This window comes from Plutella xylostella, chromosome 9 (assembly GCF_932276165.1).
Source record: "Plutella xylostella chromosome 9, ilPluXylo3.1, whole genome shotgun sequence".
Classification (NCBI taxonomy): domain Eukaryota; kingdom Metazoa; phylum Arthropoda; class Insecta; order Lepidoptera; family Plutellidae; genus Plutella; species Plutella xylostella.
The window spans coordinates 4,526,712-4,551,894 of NC_063989.1; the positions used below are offsets into that span (position 1 = coordinate 4,526,712).

Sequence of the window (25,183 nt, forward strand, 5' to 3'; positions counted from 1 at the left end):
ATCCTGTGATTAAAAGTGCTCGCTTGGATGTCATTTAAAGAGAAACATTTTTAGAGTTTCGAATTCATAGACATGGACAAAATAACGAATAACAGGCTTCTGGCATATTTTTTTTAAAGTTTCTGCATTTTCGGTATGGCGTACTTTTTAAATGAGTACAATGCTAGATATGCAGGTTTTCTCACGATGTTTTCTTTCACCGTAAGAGTATGAGTTGTGTACTTAAATTCCTTATTTGTACAGAATTCATTAGTACATGGCAGAATTATAACCCACCACGGCCTCAAGAATGAGAGTCCAGACTGATAACCGTCACGCCACCACAACTTTATAATTCTTATAACTACAGTCTGTTTGTTAGGCTCAGATACCAAATTGGCAGATTCTGAACCGTTCATCAACAGTCGGTGGTCCCGCCAATGGAACGATACGTCACTTAATCGGCTGTTGATGAACCGTTCAGAATCTTTAAATGTAGTACGTATCTGAGATTTAAAAACAGACTTTAGGGGTTTTAAAATGACCATTATATCATAATCCTAACTAATATTATAAATGCGAAAGTAACTGTGTCTGTCTGTCTGTCTGTCTGTAACTCTTTCATGACAAACCCACTGAACGGATTTGCATGAAATTTGGTATACATATGGTCTAGACCCTGAGAAACAACATAGGCTACTTTTTATCCCGGAATTCCCACGGGACTTTTTAAGGCGAAGCGAAGCTCGCGGGAACAGCTAGTTAATAATAACGTACGATTGTTCCAGCGCACCGGCGGATGAGGACGGTCACCAACTACTTCCTCGTGAACCTGTCGCTGGCCGACCTGATGATGGCGTCGCTCAACTGCCTCTTCAACTTCATCTACATGCTGCACAGGTTAGTACCTATACTGTCACCGAGGGGTGAAGGATGTTCATGTCATTCCGAGACTAATGAGTTTGAGGATAAGCAATTATCCCGAGGTACACACTGTGTTTTTAGTCCTATTTCTTGAAAAATAATAATTCAAAATAGTTTATGCTTACTTCATTTTAAATATATAGAGTAAGAGAACGTAAAAAAACTGTTTTAAGCTTTTATAGTCAGTCGGTACTAATAAGTTTATTAAGGCGACGGCGACGAAAGATAACTCATGAAATTCCACCATAGAAACATGGTCGACCCTATCGGACTGTCCGTAGGTAATGTAATAACGCAGTGGGGAAGTAGCGGGTAAGTCGATTGCACCGGCAGAAGCCAATCACCGGCGGACAATTCACCAGAGTGGAATACTAAAAGGATTCCACCTCGTATTTACATGAATGAATGCCTGTTCCGATGATGGTTTCGGTGTACATGAATGGTGAATATTTGGCTGATAGTGGCCAACAACAAATGCGATGGACATCTTGGAATTATTTTTTTATAATTCAGTAAAATCGTAAACTTATAAACAACAGGGTTGTACAATACATAACATTTTTAAACACATTTGGCACTACATAATTAACACATATTTTTTGTTTTTAATTCTGCTACCCTGTTTATTTATTTCGACACATTTTCAAAAACTAATTGACATCACACATATTTATTTATTTACCAGCAAACTAGAGCCATGCAGATAATCGTAGTTAAAAAATATGTTTTTTTTTGTGTTGTTTACACTGGGGATACGAGAGATGAGCCAAGGGCAGGTGTCACCCGTTAGATACTCGTATGTACAGGAAAAAAATATTCCATATTTGGTGGTAAAAATACCTAACTCGCCTAAAAATAGCGTTTACCTACAGACTTGTTTTTTCAGCATACAGGTTTGTGTTTTTTTTTTTCAATGAAACGGGATAAAATTCTGCCAGTAGGTAACCTGGTTACTAGGTAGAGTACTGTAATGTAGGTCTGTTTATAGGGAGACAGTCCTATAACGCAAGATAGTCCGATACCACTAATTTTGCAACGGGTAAAATGACTCTAGTCGGTAGTCGTTGTATTAGGAATTCTGAGGACACTGTTAGTGCTGTGGCGTCTTGTGACGGCCCTACGTCATGTTAGTAAACCATTTTTATTTGCTGATTATCAATCTCGACGAACATTCATAAACTGATCTTTCTTCAACCATCTGAAATTGAGTCTGAAGTTGCCTGAAAATTTGATGTTAATAATACTTATTATCATTTTTCTCGTCTCTAGACCCTCGTCTTGGCTACTGATGTACTATTAATCCATTGTAAATGTACAATTCCGAAAATGGAACCACCCACGGAACAATTCGTATTAATTAATTATGAAATGAGTGACGCCAGTTTCAGAAACGCTTGTTTGGGAAGAAGGTTTTCTCAATTATAATTGGGAAACAGCCACCTAATCCAATCAGTGGCGGTTCATTTCTTTGTCTATATTTGTTGAAGCTTCCACAAAAAAAAATAGACACGAGAGCAAAAATAGCAAAGTTTTAATCCCAGTATACTCAAACAGACCTGAATATCTACTTAGGTTTGGGTTTATTTGCTCATTACTTGAGGCCAGCTGAATTGATTTAGCTGAATCTTTTTCGATATATTAGTGTTTTCGAGAGTAGGTTGTAGGTACTTACCCATAAATAATAATAGAAACTGCCGGTAATTGAATTCATATAAATCGAATATATATTATTCTCTCTTTTGTTGATTTAATATGATAACATCATTAATATCATCATCATCAGCTAATACAATTGGTATAGTCTTAACTGTTTCTGTCTATTTGTGACGTAGCATCACTTGACTTGAATAAAGCTAACTCTATAATTGTTTGCATTCGGTATACCTACATATAAATAGGAGCACGTAACATAAAATGTATCCCGTATTTACGAAAAAAGGTAAGCCAGGAAAACTTGGAAATAGTTATTTTGTGATAACACGAGTTTCCTACTTCAAATAAGAAACACCAAAACGGATTTAGACTTAGATATACGAACTCTTCATTTTCAATTGTTTTAAAGTTTTGTAGATTTTGCTTCTCTGATTATATCTGGTGTTTATGTTTAGTGCAGTTCGAAATAAAGGTATTAGTTATCTTTTTTCTTTACCATTGTGTTTAAAGTAATACAGGGTGTTAAAAAGATAATATTGAGCCGAATGGCGGTGACTAGGGCTATAATTTAGAGTAATATGTATGATTTAGCAGTCACTATGAACAGAACTGCCTGCTGTTGCCCGACAAAGCAAGGCCAGCCTTTAAACAGAAATCGATATGAATAATGTCTGAAATAGCGACTTAAATATTTGATACCAGTATGCCATTTCACAACAGCTCTTGAATTAGCAATTTAATAATGTTTCCGGAAGTTGTGTTTCACTAAGTTATTGGTCTAAACCAAAGATTGTACCAAAAGTAGAACATATTTTTGCACTTCAACATTGCAAGACTAATTTCACAGGCAAAAGTAGTGTAGCGAGAGCTAATAGAGGGGTAGATTGTGTAATTTTGTATGTTAGCTTGAAGGTATATTAATAAATCATCCTCAGAATTCCAATGTATTGATTAATACTATCTATATATAGAATTGCATTTAGATAGCAGCCATGAAAGACAAACCCGCATCAGATATTCTGGCGATGTCATAATTTTATTTATGAATAAAATTGGGACAAGATCCAGAAGTCAGGACAGGATCCCAAATATGTTAACAAGTTGGGCCAATAAACGGTCTGGGGAAATTTAAATCGAAACTTACTAAGACTAGACACTTAAGCCAAATATAAATTTGATTGAAAGGATAAAGTACGTACGTACTCTTCTAATTTTAATACTTGGTACATTAAGTTTACTTTTATATTAAATTTAAATATTTAATACAAATGAATATGTGTACAAAGAGGGGTTTAATGTTTCAAGCGTTTATCTGCCACATAATTATTCATTAAACTGTATTATAATCAGTGTCCATTTGCACAGTTCCTACAATTACCATGAAAACTGCATAATAACAGCTATTTTGCGTAATTATGTATACGGTAGATTTTCAGAATTGAAATAAATACACTGATAGGTAAACATTATAAATCAGTTAAACTTTGGTGTACATAAGTGGGGAAATGTATCTTCCATCGAATTTAAAACAACAGATTGCATTTAGAAACAATAGAAAATAGTATAATAGGGATAGTGTGGAAGGATTTATATTTTTTTTGTACAATAATAATAAAATTATAAAAGTTTTAGTCATAACACAAAGTTGGAATATGGAAAGTAAGATTTACCCAACCAATCGAATAACGATCAACTTTTAAAATCGCAATATTTTAGGTCCGAATGGCTACGACTCGTGTGGTATTATATTAATCTCAGCAATAGGTAGATATTATATTAATTTCCATAATTTTATTTAATTTTATAATAATTACCTATTAGTCTAGTAGGTATTTATTGGAAACCTATACGTGGAAAGTGTTTTTATATTTAAAACACAATAGTTTAGTGTCAAGTGATTAAAATAGACCAATTAAATCTAATTTCTATTTTTCCTCAACCTTTAGTGTCCCACTGCTGGGCAAAGGTCTCTCCTTGAACTTTCCACTAATGCCTTTCTTGGGCCTGCTCACACCATTCCGTGCTAAAATTGTCCAGGTCGTCCCGCCATCTCCTTTTTGGTCTGCCTCTGCGCCGGCGGTCGTTGTTGGGTATCCATTGGGTGGCCTTTTTTGCCCACCTCTCCGGCTTCATACGGCAGACGTGCCCCGCCCAGTCCCACTTCAGTTTAGCAGTCCTGGCACCCACGTCAGCTATTTGAGTTTTGGAGCGCAGGTCGGTGTTGCGAATGCGATCTGTTCGCTTTACTCCCAAAATACTGCGCTCCATCGCTCTCTGGCAAACCATGAGTTTGGATTTTTGAGACTCAGTCAGTGACAATGTTTGAGCACCAATTTCTATTATTGGATAAAAATAAACATGGCTATATATAGGTAAAGTTATTTTGAAATTTAAACACACCGATAAAAATAGAACCATTCAAATGAACCTTCGTATGAATAAAAAACAGGAAGTTTTGTGTAAAATTCAATTTGGTTACCGACAACAAAACATATTGATAATTCTGGCGGTGAAAATGAGATTCTCCGAAAACCAAGCGGCGGATGTGATAAAAGGGCAAAAAATATATGCTCCAGCAAGCGTTCGACTCTATGAATGATGGCCACTACTTTTACTCAATACTCGTATTCGTTCATATTTCATCAACTTGGCCTTTTGAGTTTTTGTCCTGTCACTCGTAAAGGTTCACATTGGTAGCGGCTGACATGAGGTTTCTGTGTCTATAGTTGTTATTATAGCGTTTAAATAGTAATGTGTGTTGTACTCGTATGTATACAAAAATAATTATAAACGTATCTAAATACAATAATGTTGAATATCAGGTTGTCACGAAAACCTCTAAGCTACGTCGCTTCACCAAGTGATGTAGCTATTTTTCGCCACATTTTCACATGAGTATTTTTTTCCAGTGACTGGGTGTTCGGGGCGTGGTACTGTCAGCTGAGCAATTTCATCGCTAACGTGACGGTGGCGGCGAGTGTGTTCACACTCACTGGCATCTCCTTCGACAGGTAACTTTGAAATACAATACAGTTTTCAATTTTGTGCCGGGTGGCATCGGCGTTGATGTTAGGGTTGGTTTTGGAGACGATGACGGCTATATTAATCTCAAAGATAGTGTAATCTTGGTTGTGATTTTGAAAGTACTATTTCCGTTGCCAATCTTAAGGCAACCATGTTTTTTTTTGTTTTGACATTGTACATTTATAAAGTGTGCCTCTAGAATCGCTACTAACATGACAGTAAGTTATGATCGTTTTGTATGGTTGGGCAGTTATATTGGCATTTTTATAGGACCTTAAACTTTCAAAGAATTGGATTCGCATAACAATAGCAAGAACCGATTAAGTTTAAACAATAGATTTACGGATTTCATTTCTACAAAGTGTTGTCTAGAGTCTATTTAGACTCTAAATAGACTTTCTAGACGATATTCCAGGAATAAGTTATTCCACGCCTCTCATTGTCATTGATGTGGGAGGAAAGAAATATATTCTCAATGAAATGTGCCCTTCTCAACTGGTTTACCTCAGGAAACATACTATTTGTGAGCCTATATTACCACTATTTGTGGGTATAACACAAGAAAATTACCAAAGATGTTTATACTATACTCTTGTTAAGTTGTAGGCAGTAAAACGCCCGCCACATATAATTTAGGCAAACTGTGACTTGGGTTTGTTATTTTAGATAAAATTGTAAGAATTTGTAATTAAAATATATTTCTCTACCTATGTTATGAAATGCCATAATTGAAATACAGCACATACGAGTTAAGTAGATCTATCGACCTATCTATCGAAAACGATATTTATCTATCAAAAACTGTATCTATATAAAGTTTAGGTACCTATGTGGTTAATGCGTGTTGCAAAAGTGGCATAGTAAGCCTAAAATAGGTAGTTTGAGGTTGTTTAAAACAAAACACGTACTAAGGCTTTTAAAAAAAAAAATAATAATAATAATGCAAAATTTACTGGGACAGAACCATTTTGACTGACAAAACTGTACACTACAATAGGCCGGACATCACATTACATGATAAAAATACCAACACAGTATTCCTCATAGATATAGCCATACCAAATAGTCACAACATACAGAAGACCATATCTGAGAAACTCAGTAAATATAAAGAACTTGCAATAGAAGTCAAAACTCAATGGAAAGTACATGCAGTCCATATAGTCCCCATAGTCTTGTTTTCAACAGGAATCATACCCAAAACCCTTAAAAATAGCCTAGAAATATTGACAAATATTGACAATCCACCTTCTACAAAAAGCCACAATCTTGAACACCTGCCGCATCACAAGGAAATTCCTGACCTCATCATCCTGCATCACCGATCCGATTACGTTTGGCTAAGGCCCGCGTGATCTGGATATTAAACGTACCCCTCAACCTCAACAGAGGGAGAACAAAAGACTACATATATAATAATAATAATAAAAAACGTTTATTCCGTGCCATCGCACACGTAATAATATATTATTACTTCCAATATGTACGTACCTACTAACATATGCAACTGTCACAATACTTATTGCGTGGACATTTGTTATGAATCTTCAAATATGTATATGTCGCAGGCATCTGGTTGAATCTCCTTTTTGATTGAATCACTAGCGCGTTCATTGGATGGCGCTATTCAATTGTATGACTAGGCCGAGCGTTGATTGTACAAGTGTCACAAAACGTCAAACTAATTCATCATCATCATCATCAGCCTTCTATCAACTAATAAGCGGACTTAAAATCAGTCATGTGGTGCATAAAACAAATACGGCGTCTAGCAGCTAACCAAAAAGGAGATTTAACCAGATGACTGCAACATATACATTCTAAAAACATTTTGTATACTAAAATACATTCACGAAAGGTTCATGTTCCCGAGTGAGGTATTTGCAAATCATTAAAACGTGCTGCACGCTGTTTGCACTAGCCTTATATCGGAAAACTGTGCAACGAACATCGCGTGTCTGAGAGGTATAATATTATTTAGATCTATTTAGTTATCAAACAGAAAAATCTTTGTAGCTGTAGTTATAATAAAAATGCACTCCAATACTTACGTATCGATTTGCTCGATACGGTAAGTATTTGTTGGTAATAAACATAAGCGGCCCACAACGAGCTTCATGAATGCAACTCAAGATTAGTTCCGCTATCTGTCACTGCTGTTAAAATTGTCGCCACTTTCGCGTCTCCCATCAATATTGTATTGTAACGTATTTTGGTATTCGGAAAATATATCTAATTAACTAAGTAATCCTCGCAATTGTTTCATTCCTACAGGTTACGGGCCGTCCCGTAAACCTTTGCGAGCAAAGTTATCAGTATATTTCAGCGAAATAACATAATCTGCAACAATTGTGTCGTATTGTCAAAACCGGCGACACCGAAAATGAATAACTTACAAATTGAAAAATTGTCCGGCAGAGATAATTACAATACGTGGAGATTCGCTGTTAAATCTTATTTACAGCATGAAGATTTATGGGATTGCGTGGATCCGTTGAGCACCAGTGAAATTGACTCCAAAAAAGACGTCAAAGCAAAGTCCAAGCTAATTTTACTCGTGGACCCCGTCAACTTCGTTCATATTGAAGAAGCTAGTAGTGCACGAGAGGTGTGGAAGAATCTACAAAAAGCTTTCGAGGACTCCGGGCTTTCGAGAAAAGTCGGGTTGTTGAGAGACCTGATAAATACGTCATTGGACAATTGTGCTAACATTGAAGAATATGTCACGAAGATCATGTCAACCGCCCATAAGTTGCGAAATATAGGCTTCAAAGTTGATGATGAGTGGTTGGGAACTCTAATGCTGGCCGGTTTGCCAGACAGTTATAAACCTATGATAATGGGAATAGAAAGTTCTGGGATAACCATCTCATCCGATTTCATAAAGACAAAACTTTTACAGGAGGTTAAAGTTTCCGAGTCTTCCGTGTTTTATACAAAGCATAACAAGAAGCCATTCAGTAATACCCAGCAAAGACCTAAAACTAAGGGAAAAGGTCCCCGGTGTTACAATTGTAACCAATATGGCCATTATAAAACTCAGTGTACTGTGAAGAAAAATGCATCAAATAATGAAAATGTCTTTTCAGCCATTTTTTCAGCTTACAGTTCAGTAAATGACAATGACTGGTATGTGGACTCCGGTGCGTCAATGCATATGTCAAGACGAGAGGACTGGATGTATGAACAGCGACAGCCATCGGTACAAAGGATAACAGTTGCTAATAATGATGTTGTCTCCGTGCAGAAAATGGGTAACGTAAACTTTACCACCGTTATAAGCAATGATGAGCATCAGATACAGGTGAGAGATGTTTTATTTATACCTGAATTAAGCACCAACTTGTTATCGGTTAGTCAGTTAACCAAAAATGGTTGTAAAGTTCAATTTACTGACACTGGCTGTGAGATTTATAATTCTGAGGAGAAACTTGTAGCTACGGCAAGACTAACCAATAACATGTACAAGTTAAACATAGCTACATGTAATGCATATGCTACGGCAGTCACTGAGAGTACAGCTAGTATGGAAATATGGCATAGGAGAATGGGTCACTTAAATATGGCAGATGTTAAAAGGCTACAAGATTGTACTGAAGGCATAATGATTAAAAAGGAAGGAAATGATGAAGTATGTTTACCGTGTATAGAAGCAAAGCAAAGTAGATATCCGTTTCCCACTGGAGGGTCCAGAGCAAATGCATTATTGGAGATAGTACATTCCGATCTCTGTGGTCCTATGGAGGTTCAGTCCATCGGCGGAGCAAAATATTTCATAACCTTCATTGATGATTACTCCCACAAAGTTTTTGTCTATTTCTTGAAAAATAAAATGGATATAAAAACTGTATTTGAGCAATTCAAGAATGAGGTAGAGAATGAGCTAGACCGAAAGATCAAAATACTGAGAACTGATAACGGGACTGAATACTGTAACAAAGTTTTTCATAAATTCTTGACAGATTCCGGCATCAAGCACCAAACTACCACGCCTTATACTCCCCAGCAGAATGGAGTTGCGGAGCGGATGAATAGAACGCTGGTAGAACGCGCCAAGTGCATGCTGTTTGATGCAAAACTGACAAAAGGATATTGGGCAGAGGCTGTAGCCACAGCGGCCTATGTGGTCAACCGGTCACCTTCACGAGTTCTTGATGAGAGCACGCCGGAAGAAAAGTGGACTGGAAAGAAACCAAATATTTCACATTTGAGAATCTTCGGGACCAAGGTCATGGTACACACGCCAAAAGAAAAACGATTAAAATGGGACAGAAAATCTACTGAGATGATATTCCTCGGATATTGTGAAAATACAAAAGGATACAGGCTATACAATGCAAAACAGAAGAAATTTGTGATCAGCAGAGATGTTGTATTTATAGAAAGCAAAAATGAGAATAATGAACCTCAAGAAATGCGGACACGGTCACAAGATGACGCTAAAAGAATGTTACAAGTCACTTTTGATGACAAAAGCGGAAAAGAAAGTCGAGAATCTGTACAGACGACTGATGACACATTACATACTGATCAATCTGAAAGTACATTATTGTCACCTGGTACTAGTTCATTTGATAGCTGTGTCAATGATACTGATGAAACCTATCATCCGGACAGCAGTGAAGATATGGATAGTGATGATGATGATACGAAGAATAATATTACACTTAGACCTCATCAACGGAGGAATAAGAATTGTAATGGTAATAATTTGATGTGTGTCACGCCGTATACAGATCCCACAACAGTAGAAGAGGCATTGTCAAGCACAGAAAGTGAGCATTGGATCAAAGCAATGGATGAAGAATACAAATCATTATTATCTAACTCGACTTGGGAACTGACTGATTTACCTCCGAACAAGCGAGCAATACCTTGTAAATGGGTTTTTAAAATTAAAACCAATGATAAGGGTGAAATAGTAAAGTACAAAGCGAGGTTAGTAATAAAAGGATGTGCTCAGAAAAAAGGATTGGAGTACAATGAAGTGTATTCACCAGTGGTGAGACTCTCATCACTGAGATATTTGTTTGCACTGGCAGTGAAATATGATTTGAATATATACCAAATGGACGCCATGTCTGCGTTCCTTCAGGGTGATATTGAAGAGGAAATCTATATGATTCAGCCGCCTATGTACAAAGAAGGAGAACAAGTGTGTTTACTAAAGAATTCACTGTATGGATTAAAGCAAGCGAGCAGGCAATGGAACCGCAAGTTAGATGCTGCTTTAAAAGAACTGAATTTAACACGTTCTAAACTTGATCCGTGTATTTATTACCGCATAACAGATGATACAAACATGCTATTTATAGCTACGTATGTCGACGACTTGGTTATGCTAAGTAAAAGTGTATCGGACTTTGAAGAAATAAGAGAGAAATTGTGTAAAAAGTTCCACATGAAGTACCTGGGAGAGCTGACTTACTGCATAGGATTGCATGTAGAGAGAGATAGAGACAATAAAGTCATTTATTTGGATCAAAAGAAGTATATACAGGAAGTTTTACTTAAATATGGGATGTCAGATTGCAAACCAGTGAAGAGTCCTATGGATGCCAATGAAAAATTGAAAAGCACAAATGAAAACACTAATATCTTACACGGTGTTCCGTATCAAGAGCTTATTGGATGCCTGTTATACATTTCTCAAGGCACAAGGCCCGACATCAGCTATGTTGTCAATTTACTCAGTAAATACAATAATAGACCCGAGATGCAGCACTGGAATGCTTTAAAGCGAGTGTTGCGCTATTTAAAAGGAAGTCAAGACTACAGATTGACCTTCAAGAATGTCCCAGATGAGAATATGACTCATGGTTACTGTGATGCTGACTGGGCAAGCTCTGAAGACGATAGACGTTCTTGCACTGGATACGTCTTTACTTTTCAGGGAGGATCAATAAGTTGGAACTCCAGACGTCAGCCTACAGTTGCTCTGTCTACAACGGAGGCTGAATACATGTCACTTACATCATGTATACAAGAAGGGTTATGGCTGAAACAATTTCAAGAAGAAATTTGGCCATGTTTGAAGACTGAACCGTTGGTTATTTACTGTGATAATCAAAGCTGTATTAAACTTTCAGGTACTGACGGTTATCATTCCAGGACAAAGCACATCGATGTCAGACATCACTTTATTCGTGACAAGATAAGCGCCGGTCTGATTGAAGTTCGCTATATACAGACTGGTGAGATGGTTGCAGATGCTCTGACCAAACCTACCACACACTCGAAGCTCGAATACTGCTCCGCGAGGATGGGAATATGTTTAAGGGAGGATGTTGGTAATAAACATAAGCGGCCCACAACGAGCTTCATGAATGCAACTCAAGATTAGTTCCGCTATCTGTCACTGCTGTTAAAATTGTCGCCACTTTCGCGTCTCCCATCAATATTGTATTGTAACGTATTTTGGTATTAGGAAAATATATCTAATTAACTAAGTAATCCTCGCAATTGTTTCATTCCTACAGTATTGGAGTGCATTTTTATTCCAATTATCATCAGAGTATTTTCGAAGGTATTTCTTAATTAGATAGTTTCTTTTAACCAGTGATCTAATAGCTATATATGAGCTGCAACGACGTATGGCCTAAGTACTGAAACATAATAATTATTATTATTTTGTTAGGCTATATTATTATGGGATAATTAAGCTATGGCTACGGCGCTACGAGACGGCGTAGGTGCTACGAGCTACGGCGTAGGCGCTACGAGTAGCGTAGCTGCTACGAACTATTGCGTAGCAAACTCTAAGCATTATTGTCGCATCATGCTGAAATTCAAATTCAAATGTAAAGGAAAGATTCCACCTTATAATAAAATTATTTTACTTATTGCAATACGGATGTACAAACCCTGATGCTTTGAGATTCCTATAGAATTAGTTATTATTACGTCACATCAAAATAAGGGACTTCAGATTTTTTGTGTTCCGTTTCTCTGAACGCAAACCGGATCGCTTATATGTTGAGGGGAGTGCGGGTATGTAAATAAAATAATATAATTTGCAAGTGTTTATAAATCGCCCCATTTTTGGCATAAATTTGATCTACCGCTCACTCTTATTTACTACACATAACTCTCCGTCTGCGGGTTTGAAACTTGCGACGGGCGGAGCGGCGGCGGGCGGGGCGGTGCGGCGCTCTGTCGCGTCTCTCCGCCGTTGCCCGTCTCATACACAACGCTATGTTTTAATGCATTTGATTACATCGTTGTCACGCCGCCTCGCCGTCGCTCCGCCCGTCGCAAGTTTCATTCCCGCAGGCGAAGAGACATGTATAGCAAATAATAAGAGTGAGCGGTAGATCAAATTTGTGCCAAAAAATGCGGCGATTTATAGCAACAAGCACTTGTAAATTATATTATTTTATTTACAAATTGCACGGAGCGCGGCAGCAACCGCACAACTCATTAAAACTTTCATACAGATCTGATTTTAGTTTTGCAAATAACTCTGTAAACATAATTTATTATAATTTATATCTGTGTAGACATTTCAATTCATTGCTTTTATTTTTTACACCGGCACATAAACTGAATTCAAATTCAACTTTATTTAGAAACATTGCCTCAAAATAGATGAAACATTTAGATTAATTGAAAGGTGTGAATGTTAAAACTGTATAACATTTACAATTAACATCAAAGTTGTTTCTGTATAAGTGTGGATGAACAGCTTTTGTACTGTGATGGATTTCTGAGAATAATATCTCCCTCGCTCATTGCTTTTATCTTTTTATAAAAAATAAGCAATAACTTGCCATATTACTTTAATACATTATCATTATTTGAAAAACAAATAAAGTTGCGTTAGTCCTGGATTTTTCCAAATAGCAACGCAGTACTAAATACAATAAAACTTTCGGATAATTCAATTTGGCTTCACCAAAAATAACTCGTAGGCATAATGGTACGAAATGGAACGAGAAAATAATAGCATTAAAGGTAGATTAACCGGAGATATCACTAACGGTATTATGAAATAGTATCTACAATATTATTTGATTTATTTTTTCTTCCAATGATTAGACTGGCGTTGATACAAATTTGATAAACAACAAGGTAACCGAATAAACAAGAACGAGGCCGTATCGACGGCACGATTATGTAATGGGCTTTCTCGATAATAGCGTATGCGTGTTTTCTTTAATTTTCCTTTTCATCACTCAAAATCTAAATCTAAAAATAGGTGAGAACTGCCTGAAAAGAGGCATGAAATAAAACTGTTCTACCACAGGAAAAAATGCATAGTCAGTTTGGTCTTTCTAGCGACCTAGGTATACTAAAAACTCTGCAGGCATATTTTTTAGAAAAACTAATAGCAATTTATTTAGCGAATTCAATTTTGACATTTAAAAAAATACTCCTATTACTTAAATTCATTTGTTTTGCCAGATTCAGATCACTGCCCAGTGTATTGTGTAAATGCTGAAAGTATTGATAAACTTTACAAAATTATTAAAGCCCATGAAAATTGAAACAGCTACTCAACATCAGTTCGGCTGTCCCATTTCAAAACACAGTAACCGCCAACTTTAAAAAAAAACGGGTCTTTGATTTATATATTATTTTAGGCGATTCCGCACAAAACTGCATTGTCAGAATATCAAAAAACCGCTTAGAAACGAAAATAAAATTTCTAAAAACCTAGTAACTCCACCCTGCGAAATCAAAAATGCCACGAAAACCATTTCAAAACATAGTAAGAGCCACCAACCATTTTAAAACACAGTAAGTGAAAATGACTTACTAGGTTTTAAAATGGTCAATGGCGCTTACTAGGTTTTGAAATGGTCAGCAAAGGACAATTTTCGTCCGTTAATTTTAGTAAGTCACAAATGGCATACATTATTACTAACACTTTTTTCGAACAAAATATCAGACATTTCAGAACCTGTATCTTTGCACCAATGAGACCTAGAGAGTTGAATTAAAAGTAGGACATAAGTAAATTTTGTCTTCTTTATAAAAGCCATAGAGACCTTTCTCGTCAGAACCTTTCTACTAGCCCTATTTTGCATAAACCAAAAAAAAACAAGTTATAAATAAGAGAAAACTGATTTTTAGATAGAAATTTAGGAAATATTGTCTAATTGAAGGCAGCCATAAATAATTTTCATGTTAGAGCCTTCTTAATATGGCTATTTAATTCATTTACATAAAATAAAAAAAAAAACATAAAAATATGCCCGTATTTCAGCTATTACTTATAGTGCCGTCGTGTAAAAGTGCTGCAAAATTGGATTTATAATATGTGAAGGATCCCAAACATATAAAAAATGAAATTATTACGCAATTATTGCAATTTCAATATACTTAACTTGTCTTAAATTACACAATAATGGCTCTTACTAGGTTTTGAAATGGTCAGTGAGGGCGGTTTTAGGGTGAGAAAACCATATAAAACCTAGTAAGTGTTTTCTTTTGTGCATTACAGCAACAATTTTAGTTATATTTAAATGAAATAGTATTGTATGTAAAGCCTAGGTTCTGCCGCTTCTTTTAAGCTTACATTTGTTCAGATATCTGTCATAGTTTTACCAGGGCATTGAAATGAAGGGACAAAAATGTTTTTTGGCTCTCCTGAACATTTTGTCTCATGGCTGTTACTGTGTTTTAAAATGGGACAGCCGAGTTGAAGAGACAAGTAAAAGATTAAAGGCAGACAAAAAATACGAGAATTCTTAATGCAAAACATGTGTAGGTAATTGTATATTTTTTTCTATTCTGTTTCAATCAAATCAAGTCGCACGTTTGATCAGAGCCTCAGTACCTACGTACATACATATGTAACTGTTTCTTATGAATTCGTAAAAAAAATATTTAAGTTACTTCCACTCACGAGCATTGAAAAAGTCTCACCCACAAAATGTCGACACCGAATTGCCTCAATTTTTTAAACATTTTACTTACTTACTTACTGCGATAAGAATACAATATTTAAGTTTTTAGTTGGTAATACTCATAACCAATGAAAACGTTTTATTGACGCCGTTGTCGTTACTGTAACAGCTCGGGTACTAGCAGGGAGATGAGTTAAAGACGAATTACAAGTTCACAATACTCATTTATTTATCAGATCAGTCGTTCTTATATAGCTAGGGTTTAGGACACTCTTAACTACTGCGCATGCGCGGCCCCAGCGCTGTGCGGTGGTGTAGGCCTGCGCTGGTCGCGGCTGATATATAAACAGCTGGCGCGGGCGCGCAGTCAGTGGAGCGCCCGTCGTCGTGGGAAGCGGACGTCGAGCAGAGCAGCGGGCATCGGGTCGTCGGCGGCACCGCGAGGAGAGCGCGCAGGGCGCGCTTGGCCGATGAGTCATCACGCCGCGCTGTGGTATGCGAAGAATGCGGCTCTGGAATGCCGCCGCGCGTATGATTCACGTCGCATCGTCTGCGTATGCTACGCATAGTACTCCCCCTCAAGCGAAGCGTACGGTTTGCTTTACGGTCCGTCCTGACCGTGTTGTGTAGCTTGTAGATGTAGCTGTAGGTACTGCTGCCGACTCGTCTGCTTCTTTGCTTATATAAGCTGGCTTGAGGCGGTCCAGTGATATCACTGCCGTGCGTAGAGGCAACTGTAACTTGTAGTATTTTTCGCTCCGTTCCAATACTTCGTACGGGCCGTCGTAGGGAGGTGTGAGCGGTTTTCTGACCGTGTCGTTGCGCACGAAGACGTGTGAGCATGTTCGTAGGTCCTTGTAGATGAATGGTCGCTCTCTCGTTGCTCGTGCCTTCTGCACAGGTGATATCGCGGCCATGGTGTCCGTCAGTCGCCGCACGTAGTCTGCATCTTCAATTTTGGACTGTGTAGGTACAAAAAAATCAGATGGTACTCGTAGAGTCGCTCCGTAGGTCATCTGCGCGGGACATAGCGCGTTCTCGCGTATCGCCGTGCGCAAGCCGAGTAGCACCGTAGGTAGTTCGTCGCTCCATGTCACGGTAGCGCCTCTCGCCATTAGCGCTGCCTTGAAGGTGCGGTGCCATCGCTCTACCTTGCCGTTTGCTTGCGGGTGGAATGCAGTGGTGTGGATCTTGTTGATGCCGAATCTCTTCATCAGTGTGCTGAACAGCGAGGACTCAAATTGCCGGCCCTGGTCGGTAGTACACCGGATTGGCATTCCAAACCGAACCAGCCAGTTCTCGTAGAAGGCCTTGGCTACGGCTTCCGCTGTGATTTCGCTTACTGGTACTGCTTCAGGCCAACTTGTGCAGCGGTCAATCATGGTTACACAGTAGCGGTATCCGTTTGACGGTTGTAGCGGCCCGACGATGTCGATGTGGACGTGCTCGAACCGTGCGGATGGCGGGAACTCGCCGAGTGGGGTGACGACATGCCGATGTACCTTCGCACGCTGGCAGCTGATGCACGTCCTCGTCCATTCGCCTACGTCCTTGTTCATCGATGGCCAGAAGAACTTCGCTGCCATCTGCTTCTTGGTGGCTCGTATCCCCGGGTGGCACAGGTCGTGTTGCGCTTTGAATGCAGCACCACGGTATGCCGGCGGCAGGTACGGTCTGGGCGTCGCTGTAGACGTCTCGCAGGTGATAGTGTGACTCAGCCCCGGCAGTGCGATATCTGTGAACATAAGATTGGATTGTGATCTTAGTTTTCTTAGTTCCTCGTCCGACGATTGATCTGCGGCCAGTTTGTTGTAGTCGATGGCCGATGGACATGCTATCTCCTCTATACGTGATAGAGAGTCTGCCACTGCATTGTCTTCCCCCTTCACGTACTCTATCTTCGTGCAGAATTGGCTCACGAAGTGGAGTTGCCGCTCTCGCCGGGGTGTGTCACTACTGCTTGCCGGTCTGCTCATTGCGTAGGTGAGTGGCTTGTGGTCTGTGTAGATGGTGACGTCACATCCCTCTATTAGCCGTCTGAAGTGCTTCACGGCTGTGTACATGGCTAGCAGTTCGCGGTCGTACACACTGTAGCGTCGCTGCGTCTCGCTCATCGCTTTTGAAAAGAATGCCAGCGGTCTCCAGACTCCGTTGACGCGTTGCTGCAGCACCGCTCCTAGGCTGAGGTCAGATGCATCGGTCATGAGTCCCAGTGAGCTGCCGTGAACTGGGTATGAGAGCGTGGTGGCTTCCAAAATGCTTTGGCGGCATTTTTCGAAGGCCGAGTCCGACTCCGGCGTCCATTCAATCGGCGTCTTATCATTTTTCTTCCGGTTGTGTAGGTGTTTATTCAGCGCGCTTTGTTGCTCAGCTTGGCGAGGCAGGCACTCTCTGTAGAAGTTGAGGATTCCGAGAAAACGTCGCAACTCTACTACCGTCTTCGGTTTCGGGAAAGTAGAGATTGCCTTTATCCTCTCTTCTGTAGGTCGTATTCCTTCAGCTGATACTTCGTAGCCCAGGAAGTTCAGTTTCTCTTGACCAAATTCGCACTTGTTCACGTTCAGCGTCACTCCATACTTGTCAAGACGTTCCAGGACTCGTTCTAGAAGCGCTCTGTGCTGTTCTTCGTCTTCTGAATGCAGAAGGATGTCGTCGACGAAACAGAAGCAGCCCTCTATGCCTCGTAGGACCTCGTGCATGAACCGCTGGAACGTCTGACTCGCGTTACGTAGTCCGAACGTCATGCAGTTGAACTCGAACAGTCCGAAGGGCGTCGTGATGGCCGTCTTCTCTGCGTCTTCCTTACTCAGTGGGATCCAGTAGTACGCCATCTTCAGGTCGAGCTTCGAGAACACTCTGCTTTTGTTCAGCTGGTACGTGAAGTCCTGAATTCGCGGAATCGGGTAGCGGTCGGGTAGAGTGACTGAGTTGAGCCGCCTGTAGTCTCCACAGACGCGTAGGCCGCCATCCTTCTTTTTCACGATGTGCAGCGGGCTTGCCCAGGGGCTCTTCGACGGTTTGCAGATGCCCATCTCGATCATGCGCTCGAACTCTTCTTTTGCCACCTTGTATTTATCGGGCGGCAGGGGTCGCGGTTTCGCGTACACCGGTGGGCCAGTCGTCTCTATGTGGTGTATGACGTCATGCTTAGCCGGCGCCTTGAGTGACATCGGTCGCAGGATGTCCGGGAACTTCGTCAGGATGCTGTGGTACACTTGGTCGGAGCTGATGACGTAGATGGACTCTTCACTGGTACGAACTTCGATGGTGTCCACTGCGAGCTCCGTTATTCTGTCCACTAGTTTTTTCTTGTGCAGGTCTACCAGCAGCTTGAAGTTGCGCAGGAAGTCGGCACCGAGAATCGACGTTTTCACATCCGCCACTATGAATGTCCACTGGAAGCAGCGCCTGAGTCCTAGGTCCAGTCGTAGTGTTCGCTCTCCATAGGTGTTGATCGGCGTATCATTTGCCGCGTACAACTTGTAGGCGCTGTTGACTTGCGTTTTCTTGTTGGTGGCGGCTAACACGGAGATGTCGGCGCCTGTGTCGACGAGGAAACGCTCTCTAGTGTTGCGATCGAAGACACACAGGCGGTTGCTTCCGCTGGCAACACCGACCTCCGCCACGGTCGGTGTCGGCTCTAGTTTTCCGACATTTTCTTCCTCTTGCAGCACGGGGATTCGCAGCGCTTTGCCCTGTCGCCGAACCGCCAGTGGTATTTGCATTCCCACGTATCAGTTCCCGGTCGTGGGGCTTGCCGTTGCCGTGACCATGACCTGGATCGGGACCTGGGACGTCCTCGGTAGGGTCTGCGCTCCTGTTGCCGGCCTCGCAATTCCGCTACTTCGAGCGACAGTTTTTCTAACTGCTTGCTAAGTACGCATAGTTGCGCCGAGACTGTGACGTCGGCTGTATTTGGCGTGTAAGTCGAGTGACTGCTCTGTACTGCGGCTATCGTTGTGGGCTCTGAGTACTCCAGCATCTTGTCCGCCATCGCAGCTAGGGTGTCCAGTGACGACTCGGAGTTCACGGACAGCACGACACGTAGCTGAGCCGGTAGGTGGTCCAACCATTCGATGCGCAAGCCTTCTTCAGTTATAAGGCCGTTGCTGAGCTCGCGCATTTTCCGCAGATGCTGAGAAGGTTTCTGATCTCCCAGCTCTAGTCCTCGTATGAGCTGCTGGAAGTTCTTCACCTCGGATTTCTCATACACGGTGAGCAATCTTTGCTTAATCGTCGCGTATTTTCCTGTCTCGGGCGGTCGGTACAAAATATCCGTGACATGTTGAAGGTCCACTGGCTGCAGTTGTTGCAGCACGTAGCGGAACTTCTGGTCATCTGAAGTCTTCAGTGGGTCGACGACAGCTTCAAACTGCAGGAACCAGGCGCGAGGAATTTCACGCCAGAACGGGAGTAGTCGCGACTGCACGGAGATTGCAGCTAGCTCCGCTTGCTGATTGCTCGTCGACGCAGGTGAAGGTGCCAGTACCGGTGTGGCATCTTTGATCAGGTCTTCAGATTTTTCCATCTTCAGGTGTTCTTAAAGTCGGAGGGTCACCACTGTAACAGCTCGGGTACTAGCAGGGAGATGAGTTAAAGACGAATTACAAGTTCACAATACTCATTTATTTATCAGATCAGTCGTTCTTATATAGCTAGGGTTTAGGACACTCTTAACTACTGCGCATGCGCGGCCCCAGCGCTGTGCGGTGGTGTAGGCCTGCGCTGGTCGCGGCTGATATATAAACAGCTGGCGCGGGCGCGCAGTCAGTGGAGCGCCCGTCGTCGTGGGAAGCGGACGTCGAGCAGAGCAGCGGGCATCGGGTCGTCGGCGGCACCGCGAGGAGAGCGCGCAGGGCGCGCTTGGCCGATGAGTCATCACGCCGCGCTGTGGTATGCGAAGAATGCGGCTCTGGAATGCCGCCGCGCGTATGATTCACGTCGCATCGTCTGCGTATGCTACGCATATTACTATACAAGTCAATGAAGGTTAGTACTGCGGTTCTGCACTGCACCGATAAAAGTTGATAATTGTCATTATTGCTAGCTGTCAACTTATTTATAGCAGTCAGTGAGGTTATCGCGAAGTCAAAACGAATTTACTTTTACAAAGTAACGTGTCACTTATTTAAAAAAGCTAAAAAATAAATTAATAAAATTATGTACTTTAAAAAAAGTAATTACTTACTGTCAAATTTAATAATTTTGAATCCGAATCGTTGTCAAAATAAGTTTGCGTTAGTGGGCCAGGCGCATTAAATAAACGAGGATTTGTAAGGATATTAATCATTATTAATTATGTAAAAAAGCATTACCGTCCAGAAAATACAATGGGCCACATTTCAACGAACATAACAATCACTGTCATAAAGTGAGTTTGGAAATGAACCTTATTATTTCTTCACTCCCGAAAGTGAGTGCAAAACAAGGTACAAGCCTATATTAAATAAAAACTCGACGACGACGTATTATAAGATAATATCTTAAAATAGGTGCAATACCAATTCAACATCCGATTCAATTTAAAAGAAATTGCGCTATTTGGAGTCTCTACATTTTGTAGCATAAAATGTATTTCGTCCGTCGCTTGCTGCTCGTAAGAGAGCGAGTTTTCATTTCGTTCTAGAGATGCAACTTTCTAAGTGTTGAATATTGTTTTGGCAAACAGTTTCTGTAGTCTCCCTGTAATGGATTGCTTTTATGCTGAAAACTTGAGGGTAACGTGAGCTTATGCTTCTAAAATCTGTATTTATATGCAAGATTTTATGCCTTAAGTAGCTAGAAATTTTACTATATTGATACTCTCATGAAAAAGTTCCAATGACACATAGAACGCCAATGGCAGGTACGACTTTTTCATTGCTCGTGAATGTATTTAATCAAAACGAATATTTACAATAATTTCTCCTAATAGACTTATAACATATTCAATTGCATTATTTAAGGGTAAGTTTTAGTTTGACACATCGAGTATTACCTCTACCTATTGAGTTAACTGACTGAAAATTCATTTTGTCTATTTGCCAACTACTTAAATCTAGATTCTTTCCGTCTCTATTCGATTTATTTAGTAAGTTAAATAGAAATTATTCTTTCATTCAAATGTTATCCAAGGAAACTGACGTTTGAATAAAACTCTTCGCCTTTCTGGATCAAAGAACTCCTGGCTTAGTTCTTTTGTGAGGAAAATGCTTCATGGACCCTTGAGTTTAACTTTCATTTCAATTTCTTTATCCGGTGTGCGATATTTTCCGGTGTAATTATTGTGGATAGATTTTAAGTTGTTATGATATTTATGGAGGTACTTTGTACGTGTTGGGTATAGTAAAACTATCAAAACCGCTTAAAGAACTTAAAAAAGAATAATAAAATACAACAAAAAAGATTATTTTTCGCTACGCACATTGCGCACTATACCAAGTCTACTGAAATGCATTCAACGTTAAGTTAGAGAAAACAAAGCGTTGTCATACGCACACTCACCACTTATTACGAAAGAGAGAACTTATAGCGAGAAACCAACCCGTTTTGACAACGTGCAGCCACACAGTGAGAACAGAGGCCGGAGGGCAACCGGACTTAGTTATATTCCAATCAGGACTCAGTTCGTGTGTTAGCTGATTTTACAATTGTAACCTTTGGGAGAATTTTGTACAGTCTTTAAAAGGAATATTAGTTTAGTCAGTGAGAAGATTTGTAAATCATCATAAAATATAAGACATACAGCCATACAGTCATTACATAGCTTTTCCTTGTCAACCAAAAGAAAATTAATAATATGCATCCCATATCTTTGAGATCAAGTTTCCATTATATTCAAGTTATTCTGAATGTTGAATGTCGTTCCACCTAATTATAAAGGAAGCCTTAGTTTCGTCGTTCCGTCTTGCGAGACTCTACATAAATGAGACAGAATTTTGCAGTAATTCAATCGCACTCTCACCAATATTTATTTTACTATTCGTAGTATTAATAATATTAAAATATCTCATTACTTTGCTAATGGATAGCAGGAAACTTGCTGGTGCTGACACAGTTATCACCTTGTAAAAGCTGAGCCTGCAACTAAATAAGGAAAAACATATTTCGGCCTTTGTCACGAGTATGCTCGGACTCCGGCTAAAAAAATATAAATTATTATTATAATATAAATTAAAGATTTAACTTATTATATTATTAACGCCTTTAAACGCACATACGATGCTTAAATTGTGTTGGACTCCTGACTTTTGGACTCCTGACGTTTTACTTAATACAGTAAGTTAAATTTAACTCGTAAGTACCTACTAGGTGTGTTATAATTGAGAATCTTAGAGTATTTTCGTTTCGTTTATATTATGCCACGAAATCATTATTCTGCTAATTAACAAATAATCTTCTTTTTATGTTGACTCTACTCTCCTCAGTGGAAAGAAAAGAAAATAATGTCAATGTTATCTATAATAGTTAGTCCGCCCGACATTTTGAGATCCGTTGTCACGGATTAAGTTGAAGATTTATGGACTCTTGTTTACTTTTAGTGACAAAAGTCGCTAATGCTATCTGAGTGATTTTTATTATTTATATCCATTCCCTTCCGTGACGAAGGTCTTTCTTTTTTATTTTCGACACTTTTCAAAAAATTAGGTAATGTTAATGATAAGAAAATACTGTTAAAATAATATTTATAATATAATATAATAAATTTCTTTATTACTACCTGGGCTCACTGGGGTATTAATGAGTTAGGTCAGGTTCTTGCAGTCAGTCACTTTCCTCGTCACTAGCCCCAGACATCAATGCTGCGTTGAACCTTAATGTGTAATTGTCGTTAATAATTATTTAAGTTATCAATTACTAACTCGTAACTATCTGATTCATAAAATTTTGTTGTTTTGTATGTACATACACAAGTAAGATTAAGGTCTAGGTCAAAGCATCTACTACTACTTAATAAAATTATAAGTATATAGGTATAATATTGTAAGATTGTAACTAGGTAATCATTGTAATATTTGATGGATTTCCAAATAAAGTGCCTTGTTACGGAGTGTGCCTGTATCGAAACTGTAATCTAATACAAATTGGGGATTTTTCCAATATTCCGTCGCGCAGAAATGATTGGCAGATACAAATCTCGGGGAAAATGGGGTAAGCCGTGATTGGCTACATTTACGTGATCTGACCGCTTGACTGGAAATATATGCTACGAGGTACGAGTGGGAAGGCACACAGACACTTAGGTAAATCTTCCATTATTGATTTGTGTACTAACCTCTAAAAAAATTAGTTTTTTATCGTTATTGATGCAGCGACAGAATAGATTTTACGTATCACTTAGAAGTATCATTTATAACAACGATGAACGGGTAGTAGTAGGTAACCCACCTTATCGGAAGTCCTTCTTCTTTTTTTATAATTTTATTATTGAAGGTATTAATTGAACAAGAGCTTATATTTGTTAGGGATCTGCCGCCCCGCACCCCGTACGCTAACATAATCATTAAAACATTGCATTCCCTCGCCAGGTACCAAGCGATAGTGCGTCCGATGCGGCCGAGGATGTCCAAGACGTGCTCCCTGATCATGATCGCCGTGATCTGGGTGAGCGGCATGCTGCTGGCCATACCCTGCCTCATGTACTCGACCACTAAGGAATACAGGTCAGTGACTTGGCATATACGTAAGTATTAAAACAAGGGAATATGCAGTAACTTAGATTAACAATAAACGAACAAGATGAACAGGCAAACGCAGTGTGACGCCCTCCTGCCCGCTGGACCGACAATCTTAGGCGGGTAGCCGGTAGTGGTTGGATGAGGCCGAGGACCGAGTGTTATGGCACTCCTTAGGAGAGGCCTATGCCCAGCAGTGGATAATTATTGGCTGATGATGATGAACAAGATGGAGTGTCAGTGTTAATGAAACGTCTCGACAAATAGTACCCCACTTCCACCACTGGCATCTTATTTTGAACTATCTTTTGCCCGCGACTCACTCGCGTATAGTTTCAATAAGTCGGTAAATAGAGTAATTGATACTGGCAGTAAATGTGTCAAAATAGTATGAAAGTAACTACCAGTCTTCGGTAGATAGAGATATTGAAACTGGCAGTAAGACTGACAATTTTGGCTCGCACTTACATAATAATTATGTTGACATTCTAATATGCCTCTAAGTTAAAGCCATTAAGAGGTGAAGTACAGCTTTGTTATAACCTTTTGGGGGAAACTGTTTAACTTTGATATTTGAATTTAGGCACACTCATTACACTTATTCTGGGCTAGAGTATTTACCATCACGTTTTCTTCGGAACAACTTCCGAGAATATCAAAAACATACCTAACCTAAGATAGGTTTTCACGAGAAGTCATTACGACATGTCAACAGCGCATGTAGGGAGTAGTACCTCCGAGGTAAGTAAGTAAACATTGTGAAGTTTTCCGAGTTCTCGAAACTGACAAATGAACTAAACAACCACCAAGACAACAACCTGTAAATTGAGAAAAGAAGGTATCCGATAAAATATTAGGTCACAAACACATTGATCAAACCACTACCACAATTATAGGACTTAAAAAAAACTTAGGATGACTTTTACTTAACGCAAAACGATTTAAAATTGTATTTAAATAAAATTGTACCAGTTGACAGACGTTTACCGTAAAGGCACACAAAGTTAGTTTTTGTTTGAAACATAAATACTTATACATATATGTATTATGTTATTCATGAAATCGAGCAAGCAGTTTGATCAATGGGTTGCACGAAAC

The 25,183-nt window shown here is 39.6% G+C and overlaps 1 protein-coding gene across 3 annotated transcripts in view; it reads left to right on the forward strand.

Moving 5' to 3' along the window:
* Positions 1–25,183, forward strand: part of LOC105391060 (tachykinin-like peptides receptor 86C) — a 62,437-nt gene that overhangs the window by 15,179 nt on the left and 22,075 nt on the right. For all 3 annotated transcript variants that reach the window (XM_038109441.2, XM_038109456.2, XM_038109447.2), the window contains exons 4-6: positions 768–879; positions 5,466–5,567; positions 23,939–24,073. In XM_038109441.2, the coding sequence (XP_037965369.2) occupies positions 768–879; positions 5,466–5,567; positions 23,939–24,073 (349 nt within the window). The remainder of the gene's footprint in view (positions 1–767; positions 880–5,465; positions 5,568–23,938; positions 24,074–25,183) is intronic.